Source organism: Micropterus dolomieu, linkage group LG12, assembly GCF_021292245.1.
Source record: "Micropterus dolomieu isolate WLL.071019.BEF.003 ecotype Adirondacks linkage group LG12, ASM2129224v1, whole genome shotgun sequence".
Classification (NCBI taxonomy): Eukaryota; Metazoa; Chordata; class Actinopteri; order Centrarchiformes; family Centrarchidae; genus Micropterus; species Micropterus dolomieu.
Genome location: NC_060161.1, coordinates 37911700 through 37925850, shown reverse-complemented (window position 1 = coordinate 37925850; position 14151 = coordinate 37911700). Strand labels below are relative to the sequence as shown.

Genomic DNA, 14151 nt, shown 5'->3' with positions numbered 1-14151 from the left:
GTGCAGTACACCTGTGTGTGTGTTACATGTGTGTGTTACCTATGTGTATGTTACCTGTATGTGTGTTACCTGTGTGTGTGTTACCTGTGTGTGTGTTACCTGTGCAGTACACCTGTGTGTGTTACCTGTGTGTGTGTTATCTGTGCAGTACACCTATGTGTGTGTTACCTGTGTGAGTGTGTTACCTACATGTGTGTTATCTGTGCAGTACACCTGTGTGTGTTACCTGTGTGTGTGTTATCTGTGCAGTACACCTATGTATGTGTGTGTTACCTGTGTGTTTGTTACCTGTGCAGTACACCTGTGTGTGTGTTACCTGTGTGTGTTACCTGCGTGTGTGTTATCTGTGCAGTACACCTGTGTGTGTGTTACCTGTGTGTGTGTTATCTGTGCAGTACACCTGTGTGTGTGTTACCTGTGTGTGTGTTACATGTGTGTGTTACCTGTGAGTGTGTTACCTGTGCAGTACACCTGTGTGTGTGTTACCTGTGTGTGTTACCTGTGTGTGTGTTATCTGTGCAGTACACCTGTGTGTGTGTGTTACCTGTGTGTGTGTTACCTGTGTGTGTTACCTGTGTGTGTGTGTTACCTGTGTGTGTTACCTGTATGCGTGTTACCTGTGTGTGTTACCTGTGTGTGTTATCTGTGTGTGTGTTATCTGTGTGTGTGTTATCTGTGCCGTACACCTATGTGTGTGTTACCTGTGCAGTACACCTGTGTGTACGTTGTGTTTGTCAGGTAGAAGGCGGCGTCTGTCCAATCAGCAGCTTTGATCACCTTCAGTCTGGTACAAACCACCACCGACACTGGAGACAGAGAGAGACTCACAACAGAGCTACAGCAGCGACACACAGAGAAACATGTGTGTGTGAGTGCGTCTCACGTGGGTGGAGCTTCAGGTGGGACTCAGGTTGAGATGTGGAGAACAGCTTCACCATGATTGGCTGACTGGTAGTCCCGTCCTCCAATCGCAGCCAGCGATACTCCAGGAACTCCACCCCTCTGCCATCTACCAATAAAAACACACACTCAAATGACTTCTTGTGTGTTTGTGGGAAAAAAAATAAACTACTGACACAATTTATGATCCTGGTTACCACGGCAACCCTCACCCTTGCTCCTGATTCGCTCTGATCGCCCTGAGAATGTCAGCAGGCCGATGACATCACACACAGCGCCGTGAGGGCGGTCCAGGAGCTCTTCGCTGACAGAGGGAGAGAGTCAGAGTGTGTGTGCGTTTTCGTCTTTCCTTCAACTGAACTCCGACAAAACAGATTCTGCCCGTCACTGCACCTCATTTTAAAGACACTGACAGCGTTTAACATGCTTCCTGATTTTACATGAACTCATTTGAAGTCTAATTTAGGAAATTACTTTATTATGTTACATGTTGTTACAATTATGTTTTGTTTTACCAGCCTTTCTAACTTAACACACTTTGTGATGCTGGTTTTTAAAGTGCTCTATAAACAAAGATCATCATTACCTGCTGTAGAAGCTGTAGGTCGGAGAAGGCGGGAGATGTTCAGGTGCAACAGAGGATTCTGGGAGAACAGCGATGCGAGCGGCAGGATTCCTGCTGTTCACGCTGATCTCTGGACGGAACAATAGAAACACAGCGACGGGTCTCAAACACTCAAACCGTCCTTCATGTGTTACGGTGAAACGATGAAACCAGTTTGAGAGACAGATCCGTGAGTCTGAAGGTTCATCAGACACCGGCTGCACAGAGGTTTGTTCAGTTTGTTTCCTCACGACAAAAGGTTAACCATCTGGAACGTGTGATGTGATTGGGACCTTTATAATTCAGCCACATTCTTCAAAGCAGCAAAATAAATCAATGTTTAATTATTAACTTTGTCAAAAGAACGAGTTGCTCCGACAGCTGGAACCTTCAGACTGTTAAATTAGCTCATGTACTCGAGCTAATGCTAACGAACCTAAGAAAAAATCAACATTTATTTTTCTATCTTTATTATGTCTTATATTTATTTAATCTGTTTTTACTGAATGTGTATGTTCTTGTCTGCTGTGTATCAGGAGCTGCTGTGACAGTGTTGCAGTATCTTCTAACCCTTGTGGTGGACCAGCAGATCGTAGATTGTTTATTTAGAGTGGATTGGGCCAAAGTCCTTCTAGGCAAGTCATGCCACTCGGCCGCCATCTTGGCAACGCCTCCGGGCAGCTATTTCGGACTAACAAGACCAGGTTCCTGTCTAAATGACTGGGGAGAGAGCCAGAACTGCACTTTCACAGGTCACCGGGACATAAAAACTACACGAATAGAATCAGCAGTAAGATCTGATAAAACTCGCTGAAAACGTTTGACGACTTTGCCCCAAAATAAGGTTTAAAAAGCGCTTTTCCATGCGTCACCTCTTCCATGCATGCGCAGTAAAAGTAAAACTTACGTCAGCGGAACCACACAATTGGCTGAAATATGTTTCCCGCTTTGGCTGTTAAAAGCAGACGATTGGCTTTATAGCGGGAGGGGCGGGATTACCGCCATCTTTGGCGTTACAGGCTTTCCCCTAGAGTTGTATTGAGGATGTGACAGAGTGGCGTCTCTGATTGAGGTAATTACTAACTGTCAAAGGGCCAACACATACTGACTGGGTTGGAGCTCCACCTTGTGGAATATTCGAGTATGGCAGCTAAATCCCACATTATAATTAATATATAATTAATTATAATTTTTACCAGCCTGCAGCCTGCTGATGTGTATATTTGTACATTTTGTAGTATTTTGACTAAACACTACAGGTCGGAAGTTTTACAACAACCACATTTTGCCAGTTTGTGTTGAAATAAAAGTATGCGATGATAACGAAAGAAGGTAAAAACAGAGTTTAGGTCAGCAGAACTGAGAACTAATGTCAATTTCAGAGTAAGACCAGTAGTAGGCTGTACTGTGGGCACTAAAACACCAACTGTAATCTCCATGTTAGGGTTCGGGAGGGAGGGAACTTCATAAAGGATGCAGCGAGTGACTTAAGATGGTGAGATACGTGTGCGTGCGTACCTATATCGTCCGGCTCAGCCTGGTAATGCTGTTTGACTCGATAGCGTCTCAGGCTGATGATGTCACCGGGCTTCAGACAGCGATACCAACTGACACACACGCTGTTCCACAACACCACACACACACTTCCTGTCCGGTCACACACCTCCAGCACCGCCTGAAGACAGAGACAGAGAGAGAGAGAGAGAGAGAAGGTTAATGTAGTTTGGAGTTCCACATGGTTCCATCTTTGGTCCTCCTTTGTTGACCCTTTCACTCCTGCTCCGTTTGCTCCGGACTGTCGGACTTCACAGTTTGATCTGAACATAAATTACAGGTGTGAAACCTCCCCAGGACCAAACAGCCAAAGTTCGGTTAGACCAAAACAAGTAGTCTCAGTCTGGATCATACTGAACCATCGTTCTGCACGTTTCTGGTGTTGGATGGTTCGGACTTTCATTTACAGGAAGTTCTGGTGGTTCGGACTTTCATTTACAGGAAGTTTCCTCGCACGGAGAAATGCATTTAAAGCAAGACACAATTATAAAAGTGAGAGCTCTCTTCTCTTGAACTATGGAAGCAAGCGGTGCGTTCCAGTTGTACTGGGAAGTCAGAATTTATGAGTTCCCAGTTTCAACTGGAACTGTACTTGTGTCTTCTGTCCAGCTGCTGTCCCTAGACGTGTTGCTGCAGTGTTTAGTCTGCGTAAATACTGTACAATGCGTTTTTTTAATCAACCGTAACAAGCGTAACAATAGCTAACCTGGCAAGTTGTAAACAACGGCTGTCCGAGCGAGGTTGGCCGACCTGTAAGTGAGACGGCGTCAACTCGGGTGTGACGTCATTCAAACGCACCAGAAACTGCCACTCGCCTCTTTGGTCTCTCCCCAAGTGGAGGTACCAGGGCTCGAAGGACTCCTCCTAATCTGCCGGCAGCGGCGATCTAATGTTCCTCGAGTTAAGTTGGTGCTGTGAGTAGAGCTGGGCGATATGGCCAAAAATGTAATCACGATAAAAACATTTCATACCATTCGATATCGATAATTATCACAATGTCAAATCATTATTTCTTTCAAGGCTGATTTATGCTCCTGAAAAAAATTGAAGAAACCAGATGGTTAATTATGTGGTTAAACTTTTCTTCATGGTCAGAACGGGACGAACACTTGATGCCAAACAGCGGATCACTTCACAAATCTGACGTGGAACATTTAAAACTATTATCTTTTTTAACAAATATGATTAGTTAATCTTTTTTCAGGCCAACAAAATAAATATTTTAATAGAAAAATGAAGTGCTACGTTGTTCGTGATTCTAATGAATTAAATCAAAAATGTATTATATTATTATTGAGGAAAGTTATATTGCGATATTTATCATTATTGTTTAGTTCTTTATGGCGCTCGGTGCAGTCTGAAAACAAAACCAACGTGAACTTTGGAACTAAATCACTTTCACATGTCAGACGTGTGTGTGTGTGCGCGTTCTCTGACCTTATATGGACACTCACAGTTGCGGTCTGTTCTCCCATAATACATCAGGTGCGACTTGTTGATGATGCGAACGATCAGCTGATGCTGGAACGCACCCCTGGCAACGCCCCGGCGACTGGACAGGAAGGAGTCACGCAGCTCTGACACGGTCACAGCGGGTCGTAGCGCTGTCAACACACACGCTGATTTTACATTTAGAAATTCACTTCAGAAACATTTTTGCTTTATACAACACAGTCGTAGTAAAACTTAATTAAGATAAACACCTAATTCAGAAGTAAACACTGACCTTCCTCCTCCTCCTCGTCCTCGCCCTCCTCAGTGGGCGGGGTTTCCCTCCACACCTCCCCGCTGTAGTCCACGTTGTTCCACAGGGGGAGAAACACGCTCCTATTGGCTCTCAGAGGCACCGCAGGACCTGCCAGATCAACCAATCACAATCATTACGGTGCAGCGGGGACTGGATTCTGTCTGATGGGGGGGCCACACAGTCTTACCTGCTGGCTCTGACGATCCAAACCAGGGCAGAGAGTCCACGTCGAACCTCCTGCCCCCCTCATCCTCACGGTCACCTGGGGCTCCGCCTCTGACCTCCACGCTCGCCAGTCTGTAGCTGCAGGAGCAGGAGCATTAAACCGGGCCCGAGCGCGTCCCATCAGGAGAGGCTACCTGTCCTCACTCACCTGTCCGTCTCTGCCGAGGCCCCGGGGCATTCTGGGAGCTGAGCGGTCATGGCGGGGGTGAAGGTGGCGTTCCACAGCGTCGAGCCGGGCCGCAGGACGTTTCTCTCCACCAGCCGGTTCAGACCGGGATCCAGAGTCACCCGAAGCCTGCAATCCCCGTCTGTCAGCGTGACGTCGAACAGGTCATCGCCTGGAGACACAAACCAGTTAATAGTTTTAAATGTTCCACGTCAGATTTGTGAAGTGATCCACTGTTTGACATCAAGTGTTTATCCTGTTCTGACCATGAAGAAAAGTTTAACCACATAATTAACCATCTGGTTTCTTCAATTTTCACTCAGGAGCATAAATCTGCCTTGAAACTTGAAAGAAATAATGATTTGACATTGTGATAATTATTGATATCGAATCGTTTCAGATGTTTTTATCGTGATAACATTTTTGGCCGTATCGCCCAGCTCTACTGCCTTTAATTAAGTCTAATGTAAGGCTGTGGATTAATGTCGTGCACTGCACTGTGACTTTTACTGTCCTGTTTTACACGGTTTCTATTTCCTATTTAACTCTTTAAAATTATATTTTATCCTGTTTTATTTTCTATTTCCCTCTTTTTAAATATATATATTTTAATATATTTTAAGTTTGTGGAGTCGTGCTCACAGTGTGCAAATTATCACTTCTCTTTCAAGTCTCTAGATTTCCAACTCAGTTTTCTCAGTGTCTGTTTTTATCTCCATATCTAGGTCCATCTGGCAGTTTGTAAACACATCAGTTAGCGCAGCAGGAAGTGTGGATTCAGTTATACTTACTGCATTACCTGTCAGGCCTTGGAGCCTCAGGGTCCTGTTACAAATACATGATATTGTTTGAGCACCTCATCACCGACTTCCTGCCTCTCTCTCTCCCCCTGCCTATGGGCCAATAATATATATATCCTATTTAGTGTGTGTGGATTAGTGGTTGTAATTAATACAATTCCTGAGAGACATATTAATGTCTGCTGACTTTAAAGTGTACATCTGTTTATTTGAGAAATAAAAAAGTAGCTTAACTCTTTCATTGGTAACGTTATCAACAGTTTCAGTTAAGAGCAGCTCTTTCTCTGTTATTTCTAGGTTCTGCTTCTGTGAAACAGCCCTCTGGTACGGTCGTCCCGTCTCGTCCTGCACCCACCGTTGAGGACAGCCTGGGGGAAGTAGACCGAGGACCCCTGGTCTCTGCTGTACCGCTGCAGGTCCACCACATACAGAGACTCCCTGCAGACGGCAGGAGACGAGGAGGACACCTGCGAGACGACCACCACAAAAGAAGTATAATTAGTGAAGAAGTGCCTGGTGATGCAGTTTGAAGCTCTTTGTGATTCAGTACATCATCATTGCCAGATGTTCTGTCAGTTTAACGTGTGTTGATTTTAAAGAGAAAACATTAAATAAACCCAAAACTAAACCTACAAAATGTCATTTCATACTTAATAACTTATAGGTATGTAGGTAGATTTATTTTGTAGCAATACAACAGGTTAGAAAGTGAAGCTGGATGTTTTTAAATCCTGCTGGATGGTGAGAGCGCGGCTGTGTCAGGTAGCTAACCGCGCTCCTCCTTTCGCCAAACCCCATTCAAAAAACAGATAATTTAAGCTTGTCGGGGTTAACTACTCAAAGAAACGCGTCTGCAACACAAACCGAGCTGTTCCCTAAATGTTTAGGGTCTTAAGGCAATTTCGGCCAATCCATATCTGTTAAAATAAAACCTGGATTTAAAGTGACTGATCACAGCAGACTGGGGGAAACGACCCTTTGTTAAAAGCTACCGCGTTTTATTGATCCAGTTAAAGCAAACCGGCTGTTTAAATGTGAGCCGAACTTCTTTATTTAAGGAACACTTCAAGTCATAATCAGTAGGAGGAGCGGGACAGCTAATGAGCAGAGCGACGTTAAATCGGTAGATATCTGCAGAGAGTCTGGTTGACGTTGTATCCGAGCAGGAGGACGATGTTAGCGGGAACCCAGAGGAGAGAGGGAGGTTTCAGCGCGCGCTCAGCTGACGTTACAGCGCCGACACATCAATCAATAAAGACTCTGTTAAAAAGTAATGATGATGCTGACGATGACTGCGGTGCAGACCTTGTTCGGACCGGGTCTGGACCGGGTCAGGGTTCTGTGGAAGACGCAGCCAGGAGCCGCCATGTTGGACAGGCAGTCCCAACAATAACAGTGCAGTGCATTGTGGGAGAAAGACACAAAGGCAGAGGGTTTTTTTTTCTCTCATGGATTTAATATAAGATTTATCACAAAGTGGATCAGTGAAATCTAAATGTGATTCTCGTTAAAAATCTGCCACGGAATATTTACACACTTTCTTTTTGAGTTGTTGCAACATCAAACCTAAACCCTCAGACACAGAAGAAGAAACACTAAAGAGCTGAACAGAAATAAACGAAAAAATAAGTGCTAAAACGATTCTAACACAAACACGAGTTACTCGTCTGAGAGAGACTGACTGCAGCTGACTTCCAACCTGGAAATGTGCAGAAATGTCTCTTTACTGACTTTAAACATTTGTATTTGTTACGCCTTCAAACACATGAAGAAAGGCAAATGAACATAAGAAGTTATGGAGGAATAAGAGACAAAAAGAAACAAAGATTTCTGCTAATATAATAAAAATAATGACCAGGTGTTTTATCATTGGAAGCAGTAAAGAAAGTATCTGTAAATAGAAACGAGCAGCTTTAAGGTCAGAAACAGCTGTCACAGGCTTTGGCGGTCTCTACGCTCGGCGGGTGAAGTGCTGCGAGTCCCTGAACTCCAGGTAGAGGCTGAACAGCAGGTGCAGAGACTGGATCCTGCTGCTGTAGACGGGGATGTCCAGCAGGCCGCAGACCAGGTCGGCGTACTGGGCCAGGCCGCAGTTGAGGCGGGCGGGCGGCAGCTGCAGGCGGCTCAGCAGCTCCTCCAGCTCGGCCGGCCACTCCTGCATCAGGCTGTCGATGTCGGGCATGGCCCGGCCGTACTGGACGCTGGCCGGCGGCTTGGAGCGGTGCAGGGCGCTGATGCTCTCCACCCAGCTGTCCACCGCCCGGGGGTTGCTCTGAGGACTGGCGACGCTCGTCACCTTCTTCAGCTGGAGGAGAGAGACGGGGTTTTATTAAAAACATGAACGCTCTGTGTCTTAAAAGAGCTGTTTAAACATGGCGGGCGTGAGGGTGAGACCCAGCTGGGTGACCACCAGCAGTACCTCGGTGGCTCCGTGCTGTTTGGTTTCCTCTGACAGCCACAGCGACAGCACCGTGGGGTCCGACTGTTTCACGCTGGGCTCGTCCAGAACCAGCAGACCCAGATTGTCCGGTTTACCGTCCGGCCTGGGCACCTGAACGCCACACAGGTAAAGGTACTTTATCGTCACATACATGTTTGAAATTCATCCTCTGCACCCATCGCTCTGCGTGTTTGTACACCTCATACACTCAATCAGTGCCATAGCAGGCGCTCTGCGTTTGGAAGATGCTTTTAGCAACAAAAGACTCAGAACTGTGAGTTTCTGCTAATATGAAAATTACAGATCGCTGGCGCTATAATCTTTGATTTGACTGACAGGATTCAGTGATTGCCTAGCAACATTAAAAAACCGCAGCGCTTTGCTCTTTTCTAAATTCAACCAAAAGCCATTGCTGTGCGCCTCGCGTTTTCAAACCCGCAGGGCGCTTTCTGTGTGATCGGGGCCTGAGGCTGTCTGTGTCGTTTCATAGCGGTTGGCGTCACGCCACCTGCTGGATTAAACAGTGTCCACCCAAAGTGATTCACAACTTTAGTCCATCTAGTTATTTTTAAATTATTTGTTTTCTATTTTTGTGACTATAGCAGAATTCTCCCGACCCCCCAGGTTAAGAACCGCTGCTTTAGAGGTTAACTGATAACGTAATGTTAGGCGGAACTCGGGAATGCAGAAGTGCAGCTCCGGACGGTCCGTGCGGTTCTCCCTGTTGGGCACAGACAGCTGTTTAATGAGTGAATGCGGCTGCTGCTGAACTTTAACATGATCGATAAAATCAAAGTCACGTTAATGACTTTCACCTGCACACTCTACTCTGCTCACCTGCCGTTCACTGGTCTTGTGCCGAGTTGTGCTTGATTCATTACATTCTTTTCACGTTTATTTACAGCGTTATATGTTCTTTAAATCATAACAGGCTGTAGATTAACTTATTGGGAGGAAACTGGCAATTCTATGTAAACGCTGAGCACCCCCATATCATATATAAAGTGGTACGGTCCTCGTTTCTTAACGGCTCTGCGAAGCTTCGACTGTGAGATCAGGCTCCTCCTATCGAAGCATCGAGTCTTCGAGTATTTGGAGTCAGCCCTAGTTATGTGACAGACGGACAAGCGGACACATGAACGAACACTGTCTTTAGTTCCTGTGAGTTAAAATAAAGACGGACGCCTGCGGAGCTACCTGAGCGCGCCCTGTTTCTGCAGCCAGGGTGCGTTCGTACCTTCAGGAAGGCGTCGATGTCTCCGACCGCCGGGATGAAGTCCGGGATGAAGGGCTTCAGGCTGTGCTCCAGCTCCACGGACTGAGGGCTGTAGCTGAGGGCACACATGACGGAGGACGTCACCGAGTCTGTCAGCGACTTAACATGCGAGCTAAAGTAAAACCCCCGTGCACCAGGTGGAAAATACATTTTGATTGGAGACACATTCACCCTGTTTTCCACTTCATACCCAGAAAACGACCCCAACTACCCTGAGATCCAGCCTGACCTGGATAACAGCGAAGCACTTCAGACAGTACGTCAGCATCCTCACCGTGTGATGTACTGGAACAGCTCTTTGATCTCGGTGCTGACGGGCAGGTTGGCGTAGTCGGCGGGGTCGTACGCCCCCTCTGGAGCCTCGCTGGGCTCGTCGTCATCGTCAGAGTCCTCTTCATCAGAGTCCTCCTCCTCTTCCTCCTCCTCCTCCTCCTCCTCCCCCTCGTGTGGACTGAGCCCAGGCAGCCCGCCGGTGGGCTGGATGGCCCTCAGGGGCTTGTGGTCGTCATCGAACTCGTCACTGCCGCTGTTGGCCGACATCAGGCCACGCCCCTTCCTGTTCCTCCTGGACTAAAGGACAGAAGTCAGTGATGTCAGAGGAGGCCGGCTCAAACAAACCCGATCCATAAACCTGATCCATAAACCCGATCCATAAACCCGATCCATAAACCTGATCCATAAACCCGAACCATAAACCCGATCCATAAACCTGATCCATAACACTTGTGTACTTTTACTGCAGCTACTTTAACCACACGAGGACACTTGTGTACTTTTACTGCAGCTACTTTAACCACACGAGGACACTTGTGTACTTTTACTGCAGCTACTTTAACCACACGAGGACACTTGTGTACTTTTACTGCAGCTACTTTAACCACACGAGAACACTTGTGTACTTTTACTGCTGCTACTTTAACCACACGAGAACACTTGTGTACTTTTACTAATGAAGTACTTCTTGCAGGTATTTCTGATGAATACACAGTATAATCTCAGGCACACAGCAGCAGGACCCTGCGGCCGGGGCCAGCCTGGAGGCGGGCTGAGGAGCCGTGGATGTTCCCGGTGAGGGCCGGAGTCGCTACCTGTCGCTGGCTGCGGGGAGTCGGGCTGCAGACGCTCGCCACCTCCTCGGAGTCGGCCACCTCCAGGCTCTCGTCGTACGGCTGGTTCTTCAGCAGTCTGGCGTCTTTGTCCCGGTCAGCCCGCTCCATGAGACGCTACCGGACCACCCGGGCACACATTTACCTCCCGGTTAGACGCGCTTTACCGCTTAAACCGTGTGACTGGCCGACTTTGTTAACCGTTAGTCAGCCGTTAGTCAGCCGTTTACTTTAACTACTCCGGATAGCATTAGCCACCTAGCATCAAGCCGAGACACCGGAGGTTTCAAACCGGTCGAGACAACATACCCGCGGTGTAAACCGGGTGTAACCGAATAATCTGACTCTCTTTATGCGTTTTAAATGTTTTAAATGTCCCTCTAACGGAGTGTATCTGCGTCAAAGTGCCGTTAGCGACGGCAGCTAGCTACCGAGGTGGACGTTCTGTATCCTGGCAACAGGCCACGCAGTGCATCACGGGACGTCTTACGTCAGTTGGTATCTATGGTGGTGCATTAGTGCCCCCCTCAGGATTTATTTTCATTTCACAGTCGGTCCTAAAAATCAAACTATCTCCAGATTCTGATCAACCCTGTCCTCCCAGCGCTCAGCCTCCTGGTCTGGATCCACAGGTGTCACCTACACCGGGGACGTGTCCACACAGCTTTTTAACATGGACGATTTTGTCCGCACCACTTTTTATTATTTTATTTTAAAATTATTTGTTAAAATGGTTCTGAAAAATAGCTCGCAACAAGAAATGTTAAATGAGAAATAAAAATGTTTTGAGAAAGGTTTGTTTGCACAGTAAGAAAACATGCAATTCAATGTAAATGTCTAAGAAACAAATGTAGCCTACATTGTACATCAGAATCAGCTTTATTGCCAGGTATGTGTACACATACGAGGAATTTGACTCTGGATTGTACAATGCTCACAATGTGTTTACTTATACAATAATGCAATAAGACAATAATAATCACATGTATGTACACACTGTGAACAAAACAGACAGATTGAGACAATAGTGCAATGAGGAGAGTGCAAAGGATGCAGGAGTAAGTTATTATTACCATTGTTGTTATTATTATGTACATATCGGAGCTGGATGTGATGTTGTTGGGTCAGATGTACGACCAGGTCCTCACCTTCACCAACTTAATAAAACTTTTGTCAAAAAATACTCTTTACTATTAAATCCCCACAATACTGGAGAAGGTCAAAAGTCAAAAGAGTGCAAAACAGGACACAGAAACCCGTACAACATCCCAGCAGGCCGGAGGATGATCCATCCTATGGTCTGCAGACAGTCTTATATATATCTCTTCTGGGCTGGTTTGACCCCTCCTTTCCTCATGATGAACTTCTTTTCCTCTGTTGTTGTGTTGTTGTTACCAATTAACACTGTTCCCCAGCTGTCATTTATTATTTATATTACTGTATTTCTACATCTTTATACTACTGGATAAGAAGTTCATCATTTACATTTCAACTTCAGCCTCACCGTATTTTTTTAAAGGTTACGCATGCTTAATTTGACACATAATTGTATTTTTTAAACAATTAATATAAGAATAACATAAGTAAAGTTGCATTTTCCATTAATGCTTGGTTTCTTACAGCAATCTTGATGTTATGCTGACGGCTTCCTGCCTTCTGCTTATTATCTCTCTGTCGTGTTTTTTTCAAGCATCTGATGGTTTTTTGGTCATCCTCTGTCGTGTTTTTGGAAAGCATGAATTCCTTCAGCAAGTTCACTCAAAGTTCACACTGGCTATAATAAGGTTGGAAGTTGACAATCAAACCACCTTAATCAGTAATTAAGCATGTAGTCTTAATATTAGCAGATTAACACATCAGCAGTTCCTCCTGTAATCACAACAGTAGATAACAGCAGACCAAAACATGCACTGTCACAGTGTCGGCAGATCTTGCACACCTGCAGCCTCTCCTATGGTCATAATCTACAGTAGATGACAGTTGGACAAGACGAACCACCTGCAGCCACATCCTGCAGTCATTCCTCCCACTCAAGGATCTAACCACAGTCAGCTTGTTTCTGTGTTCATGACTACAGTTCACTACTTACACACACGTACATGTGCTAGAGAGGAGCACACACACTCAGAGCTATAGAGTCTTAACACTGTGATCTTAACTTTACACTATAAAATAATACTTTAAATGATGACAATGCAGAACCCCTTCGCTCTAGTGATTAATGATAACAATTTAGGCTGTAATGTTCTAAAATAATTCTCAACACCATACATGTGCACATGTGTGATGAGTGCAAAGAACGCTGGAATAAATAAGTATTATGTGCAGGTGTTATGTAGCTACATGAGGTAGGTGGATTTGGTACATTAAATTTATTCACAGTTGCTTTTATCTAAAGCGATTTACAATTGCTATTTACAGTGAGGAAAATAAGTATTTGAACACCCTATTGCTATTTTGCAAGTTCTCCCACTTAGAAATCATGGAGGGGTCTGAAATTGTCATCGTAGGTGCATGTCCACTGTGAGAGACATAATCTAAAAAAAAAAATCCAGAAATCACAATGTATGATTTTTTAACTATTTATTTGTATGATACAGCTGCAAAGTTGCAAAGCAATAAGTATTTGAACACGTGTCTATCAGCTAGAATTCTGACTCTCAAAGACCTGTTAGTCTGCCTTCAAAATGTCCACCTCCACTCCATTTATTATCCTAAATTAGATGCACCTGTTTGAGGTCGTTAGCTGCATAAAGACACCTGTCCACCCCATACGATCAGTAAGAATCCAACTACTAACATGGCCAAGACCAAAGAGCTGTCCAAAGACACTAGAGACAAAATTGTACACCTTCACAAGGCTGGAAAGGGCTACGGGGAAATTGCCAACAGCTTGGTGAAAAAAGGTCCACTGTTGGAGCAATCATTAGAAAATGGAAGAAGCTAAACATGACTGTCAATCTCCCTCGGACCGGGGCTCCATGCAAGATCTCACCTCGTGGGGTCTCAATGATCCTAAGAAAGGTGAGAAATCAGCCCAGAACTACACGGGAGGAGCTGGTCAATGACCTGAAAAGAGCTGGGACCACCGTTTCCAAGGTTACTGTTGGTAATACACTAAGACGTCATGGTTTGAAATCACGCATGGCACGGAAGGTTCCCCTGCTTAAACCAGCACATGTCAAGGCCCGTCTTCAGTTTGCCAACGACCATTTGGATGATCCAGAGGAGTCATGGGAGAAAGTCATGTGGTCAGATGAGACCAAAATAGAACTTTTTGGTCATAATTCCACTAACCGTGTTTGGAGGAAGAAGAATGATGAGTACCATCCC

General features: G+C 45.5%; 2 protein-coding genes across 2 annotated transcripts in view; both read right to left on the bottom strand.

Moving 5' to 3' along the window:
- Positions 1-7412, bottom strand: part of si:ch73-71d17.2 (RPA-related protein RADX) — a 16529-nt gene extending 9117 nt beyond the window's left edge. The window contains exons 1-11 of the mRNA XM_046064437.1: positions 7302-7412; positions 6352-6463; positions 5179-5368; positions 4993-5108; positions 4785-4913; positions 4496-4662; positions 3023-3179; positions 1487-1595; positions 1113-1204; positions 884-1009; positions 702-806 (exon numbers count right to left, since the gene is read on the bottom strand). Of these exons, the coding sequence (XP_045920393.1) occupies positions 702-806; positions 884-1009; positions 1113-1204; positions 1487-1595; positions 3023-3179; positions 4496-4662; positions 4785-4913; positions 4993-5108; positions 5179-5368; positions 6352-6463; positions 7302-7364 (1366 nt within the window). The 5' untranslated portion in view covers positions 7365-7412. The remainder of the gene's footprint in view (positions 1-701; positions 807-883; positions 1010-1112; positions 1205-1486; positions 1596-3022; positions 3180-4495; positions 4663-4784; positions 4914-4992; positions 5109-5178; positions 5369-6351; positions 6464-7301) is intronic.
- An 18-nt stretch (positions 7413-7430) lies between these two features.
- Positions 7431-11345, bottom strand: ift46 (intraflagellar transport 46 homolog (Chlamydomonas)). The gene is made up of 5 exons (XM_046064476.1): positions 10801-11345; positions 9987-10282; positions 9674-9767; positions 8416-8547; positions 7431-8301 (listed from the first exon to the last, which is right to left on the bottom strand). Exons 1-5 carry the CDS (start codon positions 10927-10929, stop codon positions 7948-7950), a joined length of 1005 nt encoding a protein of 334 aa, XP_045920432.1. The 5' UTR covers positions 10930-11345; the 3' UTR covers positions 7431-7947.
- Between the last annotated feature and the right edge of the window lie 2806 nt (positions 11346-14151).

What these genes read in the sequence shown, in the direction of transcription:
- ift46 (XM_046064476.1), bottom strand. Translation starts at nt 10,929, where the DNA reads ATGGAGCGGGCTGACCGGGACAAAGACGCCAGACTGCTGAAGAACCAG. An exon ending in CTGTTCCAGTACATCACACG is followed by an intron (nt 9,768 to 9,986) that starts GTGAGGATGCTG and finishes GTGTGCCCTCAG; the next exon opens with CTACAGCCCTCAGTCCGTGG. An exon ending in ACATCGACGCCTTCCTGAAG is followed by an intron (nt 8,548 to 9,673) that starts GTACGAACGCAC and finishes TGTGGCGTTCAG; the next exon opens with GTGCCCAGGCCGGACGGTAA.